This window comes from Ascaphus truei, chromosome 18 (assembly GCF_040206685.1).
Source record: "Ascaphus truei isolate aAscTru1 chromosome 18, aAscTru1.hap1, whole genome shotgun sequence".
Lineage (NCBI taxonomy): Eukaryota > Metazoa > Chordata > Amphibia > Anura > Ascaphidae > Ascaphus > Ascaphus truei.
The window spans coordinates 9,366,518-9,384,389 of NC_134500.1; the positions used below are offsets into that span (position 1 = coordinate 9,366,518).

Consider the following 17,872-nt stretch of genomic DNA (forward strand, 5'->3'; position numbering starts at 1 on the left):
CAAGAGATCATAGAATATGAAGTGTGATCAACTGTATCGAAGGCGCCAAGAAATAACATAGGAGAAGCAGGGAAATGACTTCATGGAGCTCATTGGTTACGTGAGGACCGTTTCAGCTGCACGAAAGCCAGATTGTAGAGGATCCAGGAGAGCGTGGGAAAGAGTTGATGCACCCAAAGACTAGTCGTGAACTCATTTCAAAACTGGATATTGTCACCCTGTCACCTGTTTTGGTCCCTCTATTTTCATCTCTTTACTGTTCAGGGCGGGCTTTTCCGCAGCAGCGCAGTGCGCAGAATATCTGCAAAGTGCAGTCATGGAGAATTCCTTCTGGAGCACGGTCGAGTCCTCAAGGATTACCAACAGGTCAGGTTTTAATGATATCCCTGCTTCAGTGCAAGTGGCTGTCATTGACTGAGCAACTGCTTGAACCACTTGTGCTAAAGCTGGGATATCCTTAAAACCTGACCTGTTGGTGGCCCTTAAGGCCACCCCTATTCCAGAGCGCTCAGTCTGCTTGCACCAGCCCCATCCCTCATCTTGCTTCTTTTTCTTTTTCCTTAGGGATATCTCTGGGACAAAATGTGACTTCACAGTACAAGTGCAGCTCAGGTAACTTCTCTACGGTACCTAGTGACGGGTTACTGGTTCAGGCCGTGTCCACCTTCAGACGCGGTAACGGAAAGCTGAGCTGTGCCTCTTTCTGACGCACGGTGTCGGAATGCGGGGCCCAGCTGTGCCCCCTCTGTCAGTTGCTGGCTCTGCCTCAATGGTTACATGAGACTCGGGGGTGAAGGTTCCCAGTGCTGATCTGCGCTCTTCTCTCAGGTTCTGCCTCTCGGAGACCAGCTGCCCTCAAGAAGATCACTTCCCACCCAACTTGTGCGTGAAGGTGAATGGGAAACCCTGCAACCTGCCAGTGAGTGTCTACGCATACACATCCTCACCCCCACCCCCCTGTCCTGTGCTGGACACCTTATCAGACCTGTCCCCTTCTCTTACAGGGCTATCTTCCACCAACCAAAAATGGGGTTGAACCAAAGCGACCAAGCCGACCAATCAACATTACCTCACTCGTGCGACTGTCCACCACTGTTCCCAACACAATCATAGTGTCGTGGACGGCAGAAATCGGAAGGGTACGCCCTCTGTGCACCGTATAGAACTTATTTTAAATAAATGTATACGATCAGACAATACTACATCAGCCGATATTACTGTGTTATGATAGTGTATGTAGGTATGAGAATCTCCCGTAATTCCCATCAAATATTACCCGCAGCATCCTCATACGGTAACTCAAACAGAGGTATGGAGAAAAACGCTCTTATTGCAATCGCGCGCGTGTGTTACAAAATACAGACTGGGTCTGAGACTAGTGACATTGTACAGACCGTGTCCCAGAACTCCACAAGAACCTCCTTAAAACAGTCCACACGCGAATGCACAGACATAGGGTACCAGGAGGTGATACACAGGCCAGTTTGAGCCACCAGTAAAAACACAAACGAAGATCTCGAGGAGAGCAAAAAACAAATGCCAGAACACGTGGACAAAAGCTACAATAACGTCTTATGTTTAAGGGGTTCTTGTGCACTTTGCAGTAAGCGTCTTTCTCTGGGCCTCTGTTCCTGAGTTGCTTATTTCTGAATGCTGTGGGTAATAATATTTGAGTATAGAACTTGTTTCAGATACACGGTCTTATAACAACTCTCTGTTTTCAATCCCGGTGCAAATATTTTCACCCAGGCCAAATTTCGACCTTTTGTAAAGGAAATCTCTTGTTTGACACTTTCTATCAAAGGCCTTTGTAACATCTTGGTAGATCGCATCAACTGCATTGCCTTGGTTTAAGTTCCTACTCTCAACCTTACATAAACTATTAATGTTATATTGGCATGACTTATTCCTCATCTATCCCATTACTAATAATGCTTCAAAATGTATTTCTGAATATTATCCCTTATTAAACCTTCAAGTAGATTTCCCAATATGGATGTCAGACTTACAGGTCTGTAATTCCCAGGTTGTGATCTAGCTCCCTCTTTATATAGAGGCACTACATCTACTGTACCGAATCTTGTGGCACTGAAACAACAGTTTGTTAAAGTATATTAAAATAAAAATAATAGTAGTCCTGCCCAGTGCCATCACAAATCAGCTACTGCTGGTGTCAGAAAACAGGGAGGAGCCGTGTTGGTCTCGCAATCCTGATTCCGGGTTCAATTCTCATCTGGCACTTCTACTGTGACATCTTTACCTCCCTGTAACTGCTCAACCGCTTGTCCTCCCGTCCCTTCCCCTGACATCTCTGGGAGCTTTGGGGATTTAAAACCTACAGTACAATGTGTCCGGATAAAGGGGAAGCTGCCAGTGAGAGTGCGTTAATGAGGACGTTCCCTGCAGAGGGTCTGTGTAATAGCCATGCTGGTTAGGCATGTGCACAAGGCAGCAGATGAGAAGGGGACACCATTATTCTATCATTTACTTTGCAGCTGGGTGACCATACAATATATGCTGCACATAGCATTTTAATGTAACCTTGTGTGTGTTGCGTGTGTGTTGCGTGTGTGTTGCCTTGGGCACAACACTATGGCCCATATCAGTTGTACAAGAAGGGATTTCCTGAGGATATTAAGATTTACCAGTTCCTCCCCCCCCCCCCCCCCTACAGGATTCGTACATTCTGAGAGCAGTTGATTTAATCTATACCCAAGCACTATAAATGCTTTAAATTCAAGTGTTGAATCATACATTGGTATTCTAAGGAACGTCAACCATAAGAATGTATAAAGATACGGAGCGCGGCAGGGAGACACCTAGTCACCAAAGCTTCCAGACCCCATGACATAGTGACTGTCTTGGGTCACTCAAAGGGTAAAGAGCGGTTTGCTGATGAGGTGTGTGTGTGTGTGTGTACACATACAAGGATCTGCGTCCGTACTCCGTACTCTGCGCTCTTGCCTGATGGCGTTCAGTACACCTTTTTAAAAAAAATCCTTTTCCAGAGTTTTTCCTTGGCCGTTTACCTGGTAAAGCAGCTCTCCTCCGCCATCCTGCTGCAGCGACTGCGAGCGAAAGGGATCCGCAACCCAGACCATTCCAGGGCACTCAGTAAGACTCCTCCCTTTCCATGACTTCTTCCTTCTCCTCCACCTATTGTTTGGGTCTCCGGAGTGTTCTGATCTCCACCCTTTTTAGTTTTCCCTTCACTTTACCATGGAGCTTTATTGCAGGAGGTTTCTCGGTGTGCAGATCTAGAACCTGCTACTGATCTAGAACACAGACAACCTGCATAAAACTCAACACTCTGACATAGTCGCGGGGAAACGTGCGAAACATGGCGTTCCCCCTTCTCTGCCCAAGGTGTCGCAGTAACTGCCGCGTGTTGCCTCCCTTGCAATGAAAGTCCGAAGCTTCTCTTCCCACTGCATGTCTTTACCTATCTTCTTCATGGGGGAAGTTGGGTCTGCATGTGTAAACTGTCACTTGATGGCGAACAGTGTAACATCTGCTGGTTGCTCAATAAAAGGGGTTCTGGTTGTTACAATGTGTCCGTGTTGGCCTCTAACTCTAGTTAAGGAGAAGCTGACGGCAGATCCGGACAGTGAAATCGCCACTACCAGTTTGCGGGTCTCCCTCCTCTGTCCGGTAAGTGATTATTTGATCGGAGCATTGGATCACACCGTGTTGTATGAATAAAGTGGCAGGTGTTCCTTTTGTTTTTGGGGTGTTAATGTGGGCTTGCCCTGTGTTTCTCTCGCCCCTGTATTTCCAGCTGGGGAAGATGCGCCTGACTATCCCCTGCCGCGCCCTGACCTGCTCCCACCTGCAGTGCTTCGATGCCACACTCTACATCCAGATGAACGAGAAGAAGCCCACGTGGGTGTGTCCTGTGTGCGACAAGAAGGCTCCTTACGAGCACTTAATCATAGACGGGTGAGCATCTTGGAATATATACACAGGGCAGAGACTGTCGGGCTTCTAATGTCCTGGTGGGCAGAAGTTACAGCCATATAACGCCTCCTCCTGTTTTTAAACTGTTTCGTGGGTTAAAGTACATGTAATGAGCCTGGAAGTCCTATAATGAATACCAAGGAACCTACAACCCAAGCTATTCATTGGCGGCTAGTTAAGTCCTTGTCCGCTGCTGTAGGTGGTATAAAGGTGCCGGGTCCCTGCTCGTCAGGGTGTGGTGTGTAGCAGTTCACACAACGTATGATGTCGAGTGTGATGGTTACATAAAAGATAGCCGGGAAATAACTGGACCCTGTTTGGCTTTCAGCCTCTTTATGGAGATCCTGAAGTTTTGCACGGACTGCGACGAAATCCAGTTCAAGGAGGATGGGTCGTGGTCACCCATGCGGTCAAAAAAGGAGGTGCAGGAGGTCACAACCTCTTATAACAGGGTGGACGGTGAGTCCTGGGGATCACTCCTACAGACCGGGCAGTGAGAGGCTTTTATGTGGGGTTTCCTTGGAGTGTAAAATCAAATACACAAAACCTGAGCTACTTTCCAAATTGGCTTGACCGTAGCTCAGGGTTTTTGTATTTGTTCTCCAGAAATGTATTTCTCTTTCCCTAGTAGTACTCCCAAGGCATTGAAAGATCGTGTTACCAATACATGTTATATGGGCAGGTTTAAGCTCATAGAGTTCGGTTTTGCGGCGTTTGAAATGTGTCGGGAGATTAACCCTGAGAATGTTCTCACTGGGATTTTTAAGGGTCTTTAGCGATGCATTATTTAACCAGCCATTGTACCCATTCTTCATCGTACTTAATTTACACGTTTACCTAGTGTCATTTTCTTTAAGCCGCATCCCGGTTGTCTGTGGAGACTCGTACTGGGTACTGGGTTTGGGAGCGCGGGCGTCTGCTTAGAGCAGGGGTGGTCAACTCCAGTCCTTAAGGGCCACCGACAGGTCAGGTTTTAAGGATATCCCTGCTTCAGCAAAGGTTACAGCCACCCACTGAGCCACCTGTGCTGAAGCAGGGTTATCCCAAATACCTGGCCTGTTGGTGGTCCTTGAGGACTGGCGTTGGCCACTCCTTGCTTAGACCGGTCTTGGTGCCACATGACACGTGTGATTTTGCAGGTGGCTGCATCAGCAGCACAGTGGAGCACCAGCTGTCCTCTCACCAGCAATCCAGGAACAGGAAGGTGGAAGTGATCGACCTGACGATAGACAGCTCTTCGGACGAGGAGGAAGATGAGCCCTGCGCTAAAAGGAGTTGCCCATCCATCACTCCCGCGTCACCGCTGAGCAACACTGGGTAAGAACGGGAGCAGGGCTGCAGAAAGAGGCATCTGCATGACCAGGATATGGACCAGAGTGTTTCCATACAAGGGAAGGGGGTGTGGGATAGTGGTTAAAGTGTTTATGCAGTCCATGTAAACCAGGATTGGGTGATCTTGCGCAAAATCCGTTTATTAACCCATTGCACTTGAGTAAATTGCCTTCCTGTGCTTCAATGTCCAGTACATCGTGTGCGGTCGCGTTCCCATCCCAGGGTGAGCTTCCCAAATGTCTCTGAAATGCAGTGATGTTAATTGGAAGCGTGCCCCGTGTGGTGGTATCTGGACGTGTGAATAGACCTGTATGATGATCTAATACCCTGATGTAAGGAATGTCCAGTCTCCATCTCCACTGATTTCTACTCCTCGTTCTTTGCAGTATCCTAAATCTCCAGCACCAAGCGTCCCCAATCTCCCGAACACCCAGCCTGCCAGCTGTAGACTCCACTTACATCAACGCGCCTCTTCTCCAAGATTACCGGCACCCGTTCCACATGACACCCATGCCGTACGACCTGCAAGGTACGGGGGGGGGGGGGGGGGGGGTCCCTGCTCTGCTCTGCACTGCAGTCTGGATATGTGGGATCTACTCAATAACTGGGGAAACGCTTCTTGAATTAATTTATTCCTACGAGTGGGAGGTGGCTGGGGGTGGAAAGGTTAAAGGGCAGTTCTAACTAGGATCAAAGTGAACTGAGGAGAGTAGCATGTTTATCTAATGAAATGGAGCCGATTTACACTAAACACACTTAATTTTTTTTTATATAAATATTAAGTGAAGATTTCTATTGTGTGGAGGGATTTTATAATCTTTTCTAATCTTTAATGTCTTGGGGATCACACGGTCAGCCCTCAGAAGTCGGGATAAATTGTCATCTTTTGTTTTGACCGTTTTTGTGTAGTAATTCTGCAGCGGTCATTAGTCAGAGAAACCAAACTAGCTGGAATTTAGTGAACACTGAGAAAAAGAGAACATTAATTTTAACAGGATCTAAAGTAGTAAAACTGTTACTTTTTTAGGTCAATTAACATTTTCTACAGCGGTGATTAACACTAAGTGTTTAAACAAGTGTGTCCAGTCCACACATTGCAATCTCCCATAACTCCACTTCCCTTCTCTTATTTGGGGTGTGTTTCTTTCCCAGCGCGTGTCTCTGCGCCATCCTATTGTTGGTTTGGATTCTCTATAGAATTTAATTGAAATGCAGATACAAATGAACCGTTTTCTTTTCTTTACAGGATTGGATTTCTTTCCGTTTTTATCTGGCGACAACCAGGTGCGTCCGTGCGGTGATTTTGCATAAATATGCGTCTGTGTCCTAAACCATTTCCTCCTCCTTGACGTTTTATTTTTTTTTTATTTTTGTCTCTGCCTTCCTCTTGTGCTCCCTGCTGAGCTGGACGAGCCACCATGTCACACCACTAACCCGGCCTCCCCTCTCTCCCTTCCGCAGCATTACAACACCTCCTTGCTGGCGGCCGCAGCGGCTGCGGCCTCGGACGAACCAGACTTGCTCCACTCCTCGCGCTTTTTCCCTTACGCATCCTCCCAAATCTTCCTGGACCAGCTCAACGCAGGGGCGAACGCCTCTCTCCCGGCAACGAACGGGGGCAGCAACAGCGGCAGCAACAGCAGCCTCGTGTCCTCAAACAGCCTCCGCGAGGGCCACAGCACAAGCAGCCGGGGTCCCGCCGACAGCTCGTCCCTCTACAGTATCATCCCAGATGTCATCTCTTTAGACTGAACGCTGGCAGAGTGTTTCCCCCCCCCTTCCCCCTCTCCCCGCACCTACATCCAGGGACCCCGTTACCCTGCAGCTACTGTCTGATTCCTTTTCTTTCTTTTTTTAGGGAAATGCTAAAAAAAAAAATACAAAAAAGACATGTACAGAGAACAGAACTATATTTTGAGTTTTACTTTTGTATATAAACTGAAGACTTTACTCGTCTGGTAACAAAAAACTGAGACATGGACCCACCTCTTCCCCACCCCCCACCCCCGCGCTTCCTTTTATTTCTCCCCCATGGATCTCGGGGACTGACTGTCTGGAGACCCGCCGCACCCCCTGGTTTTTTGTTATCCTCGCTTCTCGGCATTACCAGCTTCCTGACTCTTTAGAGCAGACACAGCAGCTGTTTGATGTTGTGTTTTTTTTTTTTTGTGTGTTTTTATTCGTGTTGCACGCTCCTCAGTGAAGGGCTCTGTCACAGTCATTCTCCTACCGATTTGTGGAAGGACAACAGCTATTGTGTATTACACCTCTTCCCCTCTTCCGGAGCAGCAGACTTTCAGTGTATAACCTCGTTGAGTCCTGACTTTTTTTTCCTCCTCCCGTACAAGGGTTTACAGATTCCCTGTTCCTCCTCCCAAACAGCTGAGACTGCTCCAGAGATTCTGTTTCCTTGTTTTTGTTTCCTTTTTGTTATTCTTCTCTTCAACCTCGAACCCTCCCCCGTTCCCCTCCATTCGGTAATCTAGAATGATATTTGTCTGCACTTTTACCAAATATTTATTAGTTCTCCTAGAAGTTCGGGTCAGCACCCCACACGTAAATCTAGACAATGTATCTGCCCGCTTGGTCGTGGAAGGGCCTGGGATTGGTGTGGTAAATATATATATATATATATATTTCTGGTCCCACCAACACGGAAGAAGTTATCTGTACCTGCTGCCAAATGGACTTTGCAAAGCACCGCTGCTCCCCCTGGCACTGAAGTATGATTTATAAAGGTTGTAAGTTTGTATTGCCTCACATCTAATGTAAAGGGTTTGTAATATCGATCCTGTGTCAACCAGAGTGTCACAGCCTTTCTTTCTGTTAAGCGCACACTGTAGGGAGCACTGCAATACTTTACAGTCCGTTTAAGACCAAACTAAAGTTAGACGCAATTAATTTTGTCCACCAGATCTGGACAAGGCTCTAGCATCCCTCTGCTTGGTCACATTGAGCAGGCATGTGTTGCTCTGTGCTAGCTATCTAGGGTTTGCTCTTAAAGTATTGGTTATAGTAACATCATGACTAAGGACTCCCCTGTATGGAAGCAATTAGAGGAAAGGTCTTCTGAGCTCTCTGGGACGTTGAAGTAGAAATGTTGTTGATTTCTTTTTGCCCTACAATGCAGTGGAGCTGGAGGTTCAAGCCCTCCCATGCGCTCGTTGCGTACTGTACTTGTAGTGTCTGCATAAACAGCTGTGCTTTGTCCATACATGTTATAGGGAGTATGGGCTGATATCTGATGTGGGACAGTGAAGGGGATGTGTTGGTCTTCTCCTGGGAACTGTAAAACACCCCATCATATGAGGTAGCTCAGCTATAGACAGGTTATAAATCAGGACCAAATATATATCCTCTCACAGCCTTGCAGCTGGTACTGGAGCTCACTTCCTCTGGCGGCTTTCCATACTGGTTTGCACTTCTCCCTGCGGCCTGTACAGAGCTGCGACTGCTGACTGTAGGAGCACTTTGTGCAGCGTCTCATGGGTCCGGCAGGAAGGGGCACACAGAGGCAAGATCTGACTGACAGCAATGTGTGGGGGTTTGAGAGCGGCCTGGTTTACATGGATACATGTAGTGAGGTGCAAACAGTTTGGTTTATTTTCCCCCTACTGATCTGGTACATCACGAGTGACCGTCATAACTTGTTTACTAGATCACAGTGGGAACTTGTAACCACTTACTCACCCACCATTGTACATTCAATGTCTGTCACAGGCCAGCTCTCTAGTCACAGTTCTTTCTAGTCTTGCTTTTTTTCCCCATCTTTTTGGTTGAAGTGCCAAACCTTCAGTTATTTGGAGCAGCAGGAGGTTGTGTGTAAAATAAAACACACACACACCCACACACCCACACCACACCACACCCCCCCCCCCCCCCCTCTCTCCCTGTCCTGCGGTTTGGATCCTCATCTCTTCCCAGGGAGAGTTCTTATCTGGTCAAGACAGGTTGGAGATGAAGTTACAACCGGACCCCCCCCCGGTGTCCTGTGAAACGTGGTGTGTTAGTTTGTGCACGTACGAACGCGTCAATGAGGAGATGAAGATTAGCACTCGCATAACTGGTGGCAAAAAAACCAAACCTGGTTTATTGACCAATTCAATGTTTCTTTCCTCGGTATAAATGTAGACTTTGGTCAATAAATCCGATGTTTTTTTTTTTTAAATACACGCATAAAAATGTTTATTCGGAACGCAAAAGAAAAGCCGAGGGCTGTTCCTGCTATACCCCGAGATCGTGGCTGCTGGATGAATACGTTCTTGTATCTGGGCCCCTTCTGTTGGACAATGGCAGAAGAATTGCCATTTGGTAATTACCAAACAAATACCCCACTGCAATAAAGCTCTTATCTACCAGGTGGTAATATGCTGTATAGGCCATATGGTATGCTCCTCCGCCCCCTCCCCCCCCCCCCCCCCCCAAACAGGTCAGGTTTTCAGGATATCACAGCTTCAGCACAGGGCTCAGTACTCTGAGCCACCTGTGGTGAAGCTGGGTTATCCTGAATAATTGACCGTTTGGGGGGGGCCTTGAGGATGAGTTGGGAAAGCACTGCTTAGTAAATATGTGCCTAAATGTTTAGCTCCATGGTGACCATTTTGGGCTGTGTCTGCTCCACAGGAGTCTGGACTCATAACCTGATTTAATACATGTTCCAAAAGGTGTTGTGTGTTTGCAAAGGAAAAGCTTTGTGAGTTTTAGTGCTGAGCAGGAAGGGGTTAAGTGACATGGTGGGGTTGTATGACATCTGAGGCGGAGAAGAGGGGTGTTCTCACCCTGGGAAGTTTATCTTTTATAGGCCCAACACAGTCTGCTCCAGGAAGTCGGGACCTGTTTGATGTGCAGATGGAGGAGAGATGAGGGGGAGCCCTCACTGCAGAGATTAGCAGGGTTATACTGGGAACAAGTTGCAAGCTTCCAGCGTTAGAAGTAATAATAATGCCCCAAACACACATTTTGCAATATAAACAATAATTTAAACCCGAAGTGAATGAAAAACTGCATTTTTCCTGCCAAGTATTAAACTATTGTGGGAACTGTGTAATGTTTTGTAGCAGGTTTGTGTTCTGTTTGTGACTTCTTTTTATATTTAAGCTAAATTTGCTAGCATTGGGGAATTGGTCCTGCTTTATTAATTGTTTTAATTAGTAAGCAGCAGAGAGGGCAGAAGCTGATGTACATAAGAACCTTCTTTCTGGTTTCCATGAACCTGTAACTCATTTGCCTTAAAGACGTTTCCATATGGCATGCCAGACCAGCTGAAAGGCTTTTAAACCTGTATAGTAGGCCAATGTCAGTTTGTATAAAGTTCCAAGTGAAAATATTTATTACATGCATTGGAAACATTGTTTACCTATTGAATGTTACCTGTTTATGTAGAAGTCTTTAGATGTAATAAAAAAAAAAGCATTCTGATCGATAATCTTCTCCGCTGAATGAGACCATCTCGTACTGAGCCTCCTAATTGCAGAGCACATCTTTTAATAATTACACGTGAGTTTGTTTGGGATCAGGACTAACCAGGCATTTTAAAACTACCCAATTTTAACCATTACACCTCCCTTCCTCAGTGCCACCCATACATAGCTGTGTATAAATGTAATGTTACAGCATAAGACCCTCTGTGCAAAATCCATGCTTTGCAAGTGCACAAAACGTGTAATATCCGTAGTGTGGAGGAGAGAAGTAACAAATAAACGCTTTGTAGAAATGGTGAATACAGGAGAGGAACTGAAATGGGGGCATGAATCCGAAATAGTCTGTAAAGACGCAAAGCTGCTACAAGGGATGTTTGTACGAAATGTCATTATAAGCAAGTGTCAATAATGACAGGACACAGAATAAATGTTACAACAGCTGTCCATGACTTATTAAGTAGAACATGCATCAAGTATGTCATGTTGCGTTACATGGTATGTCCTTACATGTTACAAGCCATAACAAAGCAGACATGGAGCGTGTTACACAGCATAAAGAGAACATGCAATGTGCTTGTGCTAGGGAATGAACACCACTGGATGCAGGAGAGATATACAGTGTATTTTTGGGGGATGAATGTAGCTGCCTCCCCCTGACCCCAGTGTTTCACGGATTGGGGTCTCCTGCACCCCCAGTGGTGGCTGCGTTCAGTAGTCGGGGGCTGGGCGGGTGATATTCCTCACAAACTCCTCATATCTCAGCAGCCCGTCTGGTCCCACGTTCGCTTCTCCGAGGAGATCGTCAGCTGGAAATGGGCACATTTTTGTTTTAATGAGTTTATCTCGGAAGCCAAAGACTGATCATAACTGACAGCGTTTTGGGCTCGGTCTTTACTCGAAGACACCTTGGCATATATTAAACGTGCATACAGAGAACCCTGGACAAGTGCCCTCCTCATGGGTATCAGGACATGCTCTAATACCCTCCCCCCAGATGCCTTTTGTTTTCACGTCTCCTGGGCACCGCCTTAGGCTGTGCTTGTGCCGGCAATAGTAAGCGTGACGCGACGGAGTGACGGCGTGGTCGCGATCGCTGGAAGTAATCGCAATTTGATTTTTCCAGCGACCGTAGCCTGACATCGCCGTCGCGTCGCCAGCACTATAAGCGCAGCCTTATTTTTGTTACATTTTCCTTTGGTTTAATCCTTTTGGTGTCTAGACCACGTCCTGTTTAGACTAACCACCCAAATCTGCTCTAGGGGCACAGTCTGTGATCAAATGATGTGGGTGACATGGGTAACAGATGGCCATGAGGGTGAGATGAGGTGTCCTGCCCCCCGGGTCCCCATACCTTCCTCAGCTGTCAGCTTCTCCCCCATTTGGGTGAGTTTGGTTCGGAGTTCGGCCTGTGAGATGAATCCTTTCTTCTGCTTGTCGGACATCAGCATGGCTACCATGATCTCGTTCTCCGGGTCCTCCTGCTGCTTCTGACGGTACATGATCGTGAGGAAGGTGGAGAAGTCCACATCCCCGTCCCTGCCTGCAGAGGACACACAGGTAACACTCCCCCCCACACACAGGTAACACCACACGCACACACAGGTAACACCACACGCACACTGTAAGGGACCACTTCCGAAAACACAGGTAACACCCCCCCACACGCACACACAGGTAACACCCCCCCCCCACACACAGGTAACACCCCCCCCCCACACACAGGTAACACCCCCCCCCCCACACACACACAGGGAGTCTCCCAGCGCAGTATCGCCCCTTACAGACCCCTCGCAGGGACCGCAGGGAGTCTCCCAGCGCAGTATCACCCCGTACAGACCCCTCGCAGGGACCGCAGGGAGTCTCCCAGCGCTGGAAGGTGTTGTATGGAAAAGCACTACTTAGTGAGTCGGGCCTTAACATTCTCTCTTCCTGCTCCAATTTGCCCCCTGGTGGCAGCTGTGTGAAACTCTTTGAAGTATGAACCTCTTTTGCTGCCAGAATAGCCTGCAGCCCCCTCTGGTGATAATGGGGTTAATGTAAAATTATTTGGAAGGGATGGAGGGGGAGGGGGAGGCGGGGAAGGGATGGAGGGGGAGAGGGAGGCGGGGGGCTTCGATGCACATTGGTTAACCAGTCTGGAGCAGAGTTTAATTCAGAGGTGGCCAACTCCAGTCCTCAAGGGCCACCAACAGGTCAGGTTTTCAGGATATTCCAGCTTCTGCGCATGACTCAATCAGTCCCAGCTTCTGCACAGATGGCTGAATCGGTGGCTCGACTGAGCCCCTGATTGAGCCACCTGTGCTGAAGCAGGGAAATCGTGAAAACCTGACCCATTGAGGACTGGAGTTGGCTACCCCGCCCTGGTTTAATTCCTCTGTGGCTATTGGGTCCAGCTGGCAGTTAAGGGGTTAAAGTGCATCATTAACCTTGTCTGCTGAGAAATGTATCGAGCGTCCCCACATTTCATCACAGCGTCTCGGGGTCCGGATCAGCGACCCCCCCCCCCCTCCTTTCCGTTATCGGCTCACCCCTTCGTACCGATTTGATGGATCTGCAGGTGGCGGGTGACCTCGCTAGGGGTGGGGCAGGCTCCCAGGCAGCGCATGACGGTCAGGAGGTCGCCGGCGGTGACCTTGCCCCTGTGCTTCTTGTCATACAGGGAGAAACATTCCTTGAACTCTGCACGGGGGAAATGGTGCACCAGTTAGATAGTAAGCTCTTCGGGGCAGGGACTCCTTTCCCTGATGTCTACTTTGATGTATGAAGCGCGTCTTCCTATTCTGTCTCGTGTATTACTGCTGTAAAGTGCTGTGTATATGAATGGCGCTATACACAGATATACAATACATACAATATGTCCGTGAGTGCTGTGTATATGAATGGCGCTATACACAGATATACAATACATACAATATGTCTGTGAGTGCTGTGTATATGAATGGCGCTATACACACATATACAATACATACAATATGTCTGTGAGTGCTGTGTATATGAATGGCGCTATACACAGATATACAATACATACAATATGTCTGTGAGTGCTGTGTATATGAATGGCGCTATACACAGATATACAATACATACATACATACAATATGTCCGTGACTGCTGACCTGTGGGAAGGAACCCCAAATATAACCCACACACCCCCTGTGCATGGCCACTCTGCATATATACAGTGAGAGCACTCAGCCATGTAACCTCTTCTTTACCCCCCCCCCACCCTCTAAAAATAGGACCCTGTGCTGTTAGGCTGCACCTTGCAGCCCAGATGTGGGGTTACCATGTGCCACATCCAGAATATATCTTGCTGCCGGGATGCATAATGTGAGGACACAGTTCTTTGGGTGTCATTTATAGAAGGTGCAGGGGGTATTTATGGGAAACAAAGACAAACAGGAAAGATCTCTGTTCTCTCTCCATAACTCTCCTATCCCACCCATCTCTCCCCTCATAACTCTCCTATCCCACCCATCTCTCCCCCCATAACTCTCCTATCCCACTCATCTCTCCCCCCATAACTCTCCTATCCCACTCATCTCTCCCCCCATAACTCTCCTATCCCACCCATCTCTCCCCTCATAACTCTCCTATCCCACCCATCTCTCCCCCCATAACTCTCCTATCCCACTCATCTCTCCCCCCATAACTCTCCTATCCCACCCATCTCTCCCCCAATAACGCTCCTATCCCACCCATCTCTCCCCTCATAACTCTCCTAACCCACCCATCTCTCCCCCCATAACTCTCCTATCCCACTCATCTCTCCCCCAATAACTCTGCTATCCCCCCCATCCCCCCCCATACTCACCATGAATTTCATCCTGGGACAGGAACTTGGTCTGCAGAAAACACAACACAGAGTCACTTAATCTCCAAGTCATTAACCCTTGGAGGTCAGAGCTGCGGTTGTACATGGCTTGGCTCTCACGCCTCGGGACTGACAGCTGCCTGGGATCGGACACGCCTCGTGTCCTGCGTCGGTCTGTGATAATTTCCTTTAATATTTCTTATCTTTATTCCTTAGCGTTCTGCCTTATAAACATACCCAGTAATGTCCTCTAACAGTATCCCAGCGGTTCCCCCTTTTTTGTTTGCCTTATTGCCTGCATTCTCTAAGGCAGGGATGGGCCAACTCTAATCCTTAAGGGCTACCAACAGGTCAGGTTTTCAGGATATCCCTGCTTCAGCACAGGTGGCTCAGTCTTCGACTGATGTAATTTAACCCTTAACTGCCAGATGCACCTAATAGCCAAAGCGGAATTAAACCAGGGGTGGCCAACTCCAGCCCTCAAGTGCTACGAACAGGTCAGGTTTTCAGGATATCCCTGCTTCAGCACAGGGGGCTCAATCAGTGGCTCAGTCAAAGCCATCTCTGCTGAAGCTGGGACTGATTGAGCCACCTGTGCTGAAGCAGGGATATCCTGAAAACCTGACGGTGGCTCTTGAGGACTGGAGTTGGCCACCTCTGCTCGAAGGGGTCACAGGTAACTCACCATCGTGTCTCTATGAGCTGCACTTTCTTGATCTCTGTGAGATGCTAAAGTCCTCGCAGCCGCACCTAGGGACATCCCGGGATAAATACACCGCTGCCATGGAAACCCGGGGTCATATTCCAGCTCTTTATAGCTGGCACAGAACACGCAGAGTCTTATTACCCGCTTGTAACGTATGTTACAAGACACCGCTCCCGTGAAAGATTTATAAGGAGCAGGCCTCTCCGCTGCCCCGGATCCGACGTCTCATCGCTGCGAGCAGGTTTAATCACAAATAAAAGGTGCCATAATGAGGCTGCCATGCGGTCAAAACCTCTCCCCACCTCACAAACCTCTCTCCGCTCCCTGCTGTTTCCTCCTTTCGTTGGCCCCACCCCCAAGCTCCTGACATCTCCTCCTGATTGGCTGCATTACCCAGCAGGTAGCTGCACAGCTCCCCCCTCCCCCCCCAAGCCGGCAGATCACTACGCCCAGAGAGGTAATACCAGTATACACATACACGCCCAGAGAGGTAATACCGGTATACACATACACGCCCAGAGAGGTAATACCGGTATACACATACACGCCCAGAGAGGTAATACCGGTAATCACATACACGCCCAGAGAGGTAATACCGGTATACACATACACGCCCAGAGAGGTAATACCGGTATACACGTACACGCCCAGAGAGGTAATACCGGTATACACGTACACGCCCAGAGAGGTAATACCGGTATACACGTACACGCCCAGAGAGGTAATACCGGTATACACGTACACGCCCAGAGAGGTAATACCGGTATACACGTACACGCCCAGAGAGGTAATACCGGTATACACATACACGCCCAGAGAGGTAATACCGGTATACACGTACACGCCCAGAGAGGTAATACCGGTATACACGTACACGCCCAGAGAGGTAATACTGGTATACACACACACGCCCAGAGAGGTAATACAGGTATACACACACGCCCAGAGAGGTAATACCGGTATACACATACACGCCCAGAGAGGTAATACCGGTATACACATACACGCCCAGAGAGGTAATACCGGTATACACATACACCCCCAGAGAGGTAATACCGGTATACACATACACGCCCAGAGAGGTAATACCGGTATACACATACACGCCCAGAGAGGTAATACCGGTATACACATACACCCCCAGAGAGGTAATACCGGTATACACATACACACCCAGAGAGGTAATACCGGTATACACATACACGCCCAGAGAGGTAATACCGGTATACACATACACGCCCAGAGAGGTAATACCGGTATACACATACACGCCCAGAGAGGTAATACCGGTATACACATACACACCGAGAGAGGTAATACCGGTATACACATACACGCCCAGAGAGGTAATACCGGTATACACATACACGCCCAGAGAGGTAATACCGGTATACACATACACGTTCATAGAGGTAATACAGGCACATACACGCCCAGAGAGATAATAACGGTATACACGTACACGCCCAGAGAGGTAATACCGGTATACACATACACGCCCAGGGAGGTAATACCAGTATACACATACACGTCCAGAGAGGTAATACCGGTATACACATACACGCCCAGAGAGGTAATACCGGTATACACATACACGTCCAGAGAGGTAATACCGGTATACACATACACGCCCAGAGAGGTAATACCAGTATACACATACACGCCCAGAGAGGTAATACCGGTATACACATACACGCCCAGAGAGGTAATACCGGTATACACATACACGCCCAGAGAAGTAATACCGGTATACACATACACGCCCAGAGAGGTAATACCGGTATACACATACACGCCCAGAGAGGTAATACCGGTATACACATACACGCCCAGAGAGGTAATACCGGTATACACATACACGCCCAGAGAGGTAATACCGGTATACACATACACGCCCAGAGAGGTAATACCGGTATACACATACACGCCCAGAGAGGTAATACCGGTATACACATACACGCCCAGAGAGGTAATACCGGTATACACGTACACACCCAGAGAGGTAATACCGGTATACACATACACGCCCAGAGAGGTAATACCGGTATACACACACGCCCAGAGAGGTAATACCGGTATACACATACACGCCCAGAGAGGTAATACCGGTATACACATACACGCCCAGAGAGGTAATACCGGTATACACATACACGCCCAGAGAGGTAATACCGGTATACACATACACTACCAGAGAGGTAATACCGGTATACACATACACACCCAGAGAGGTAATACCGGTATACACATACACGCCCAGAGAGGTAATACCGGTATACACATACACGCCCAGAGAGGTAATACCGGTATACACATACACGTTCATAGAGGTAATACAGGCACATACACGCCCAGAGAGATAATAACGGTATACACGTACACGCCCAGAGAGGTAACACCGGTATACACGTACACGCCCAGAGAGGTAATACCGGTATACACGTACACGCCCAGAGAGGTAATACCGGTATACACGTACACGCCCAGAGAGGTAATACCGGTATACACGTACACGCCCAGAGAGGTAATACCGATATACACGTACACGCCCAGAGAGGTAATACCGCTATACACGTACACGCACAGAGAGGTAATACCGGTATACACGTACACGCCCAGAGAGGTAATACCGGTATACACATA

At 48.2% G+C, this 17,872-nt stretch overlaps 2 protein-coding genes across 12 annotated transcripts in view; one reads left to right on the plus strand and one right to left on the minus strand.

Annotated features, from left to right (window-relative positions):
- The window catches only part of PIAS1 (protein inhibitor of activated STAT 1), a 31,181-nt gene extending 20,474 nt beyond the window's left edge, over positions 1-10,707 (plus strand). For 10 of the 11 annotated variants that reach the window (XM_075575418.1, XM_075575415.1, XM_075575408.1 and 7 more), the window contains 11 exons: positions 565-612; positions 829-919; positions 1,005-1,139; positions 3,009-3,114; positions 3,578-3,651; positions 3,779-3,939; positions 4,286-4,416; positions 5,097-5,274; positions 5,676-5,818; positions 6,536-6,573; positions 6,751-10,707. In XM_075575418.1, coding sequence (XP_075431533.1) covers positions 565-612; positions 829-919; positions 1,005-1,139; positions 3,009-3,114; positions 3,578-3,651; positions 3,779-3,939; positions 4,286-4,416; positions 5,097-5,274; positions 5,676-5,818; positions 6,536-6,573; positions 6,751-7,041 — 1,396 coding nt within the window. In that variant the 3' untranslated portion in view covers positions 7,042-10,707. Of the gene's footprint in view, positions 1-564; positions 613-828; positions 920-1,004; positions 1,140-3,008; positions 3,115-3,577; positions 3,652-3,778; positions 3,944-4,285; positions 4,417-5,096; positions 5,275-5,675; positions 5,819-6,535; positions 6,574-6,750 lie in introns of those variants that run through there. The other variant, XM_075575419.1, reaches the window with a different exon arrangement.
- Positions 10,708-11,135: 428 nt separating this feature from the next.
- On the minus strand, positions 11,136-15,542 carry CALML4 (calmodulin like 4). The gene is made up of 5 exons (XM_075575458.1): positions 15,209-15,542; positions 14,524-14,554; positions 13,248-13,388; positions 12,061-12,249; positions 11,136-11,515 (listed from the first exon to the last, which is right to left on the minus strand). Exons 1-5 carry the CDS (start codon positions 15,281-15,283, stop codon positions 11,418-11,420), a joined length of 534 nt encoding a protein of 177 aa, XP_075431573.1. The 5' UTR covers positions 15,284-15,542; the 3' UTR covers positions 11,136-11,417.
- Between the last annotated feature and the right edge of the window lie 2,330 nt (positions 15,543-17,872).

Excerpts from the sequence above, each read along its gene's own strand:
- CALML4 (XM_075575458.1), bottom strand. The coding sequence starts at position 15,283 with ATGTCCCTAGGTGCGGCTGCGAGGACTTTAGCATCTCACAGAGATCAA. Across the intron at positions 13,389-14,523 it reads GTCCCAGGATGAAATTCATG|AGTTCAAGGAATGTTTCTCC; the intron begins GTGAGTATGGGG and ends TCCCCCGTGCAG. Across the intron at positions 11,516-12,060 it reads GAAGCTGACAGCTGAGGAAG|CTGACGATCTCCTCGGAGAA; the intron begins GTATGGGGACCC and ends GCCCATTTCCAG.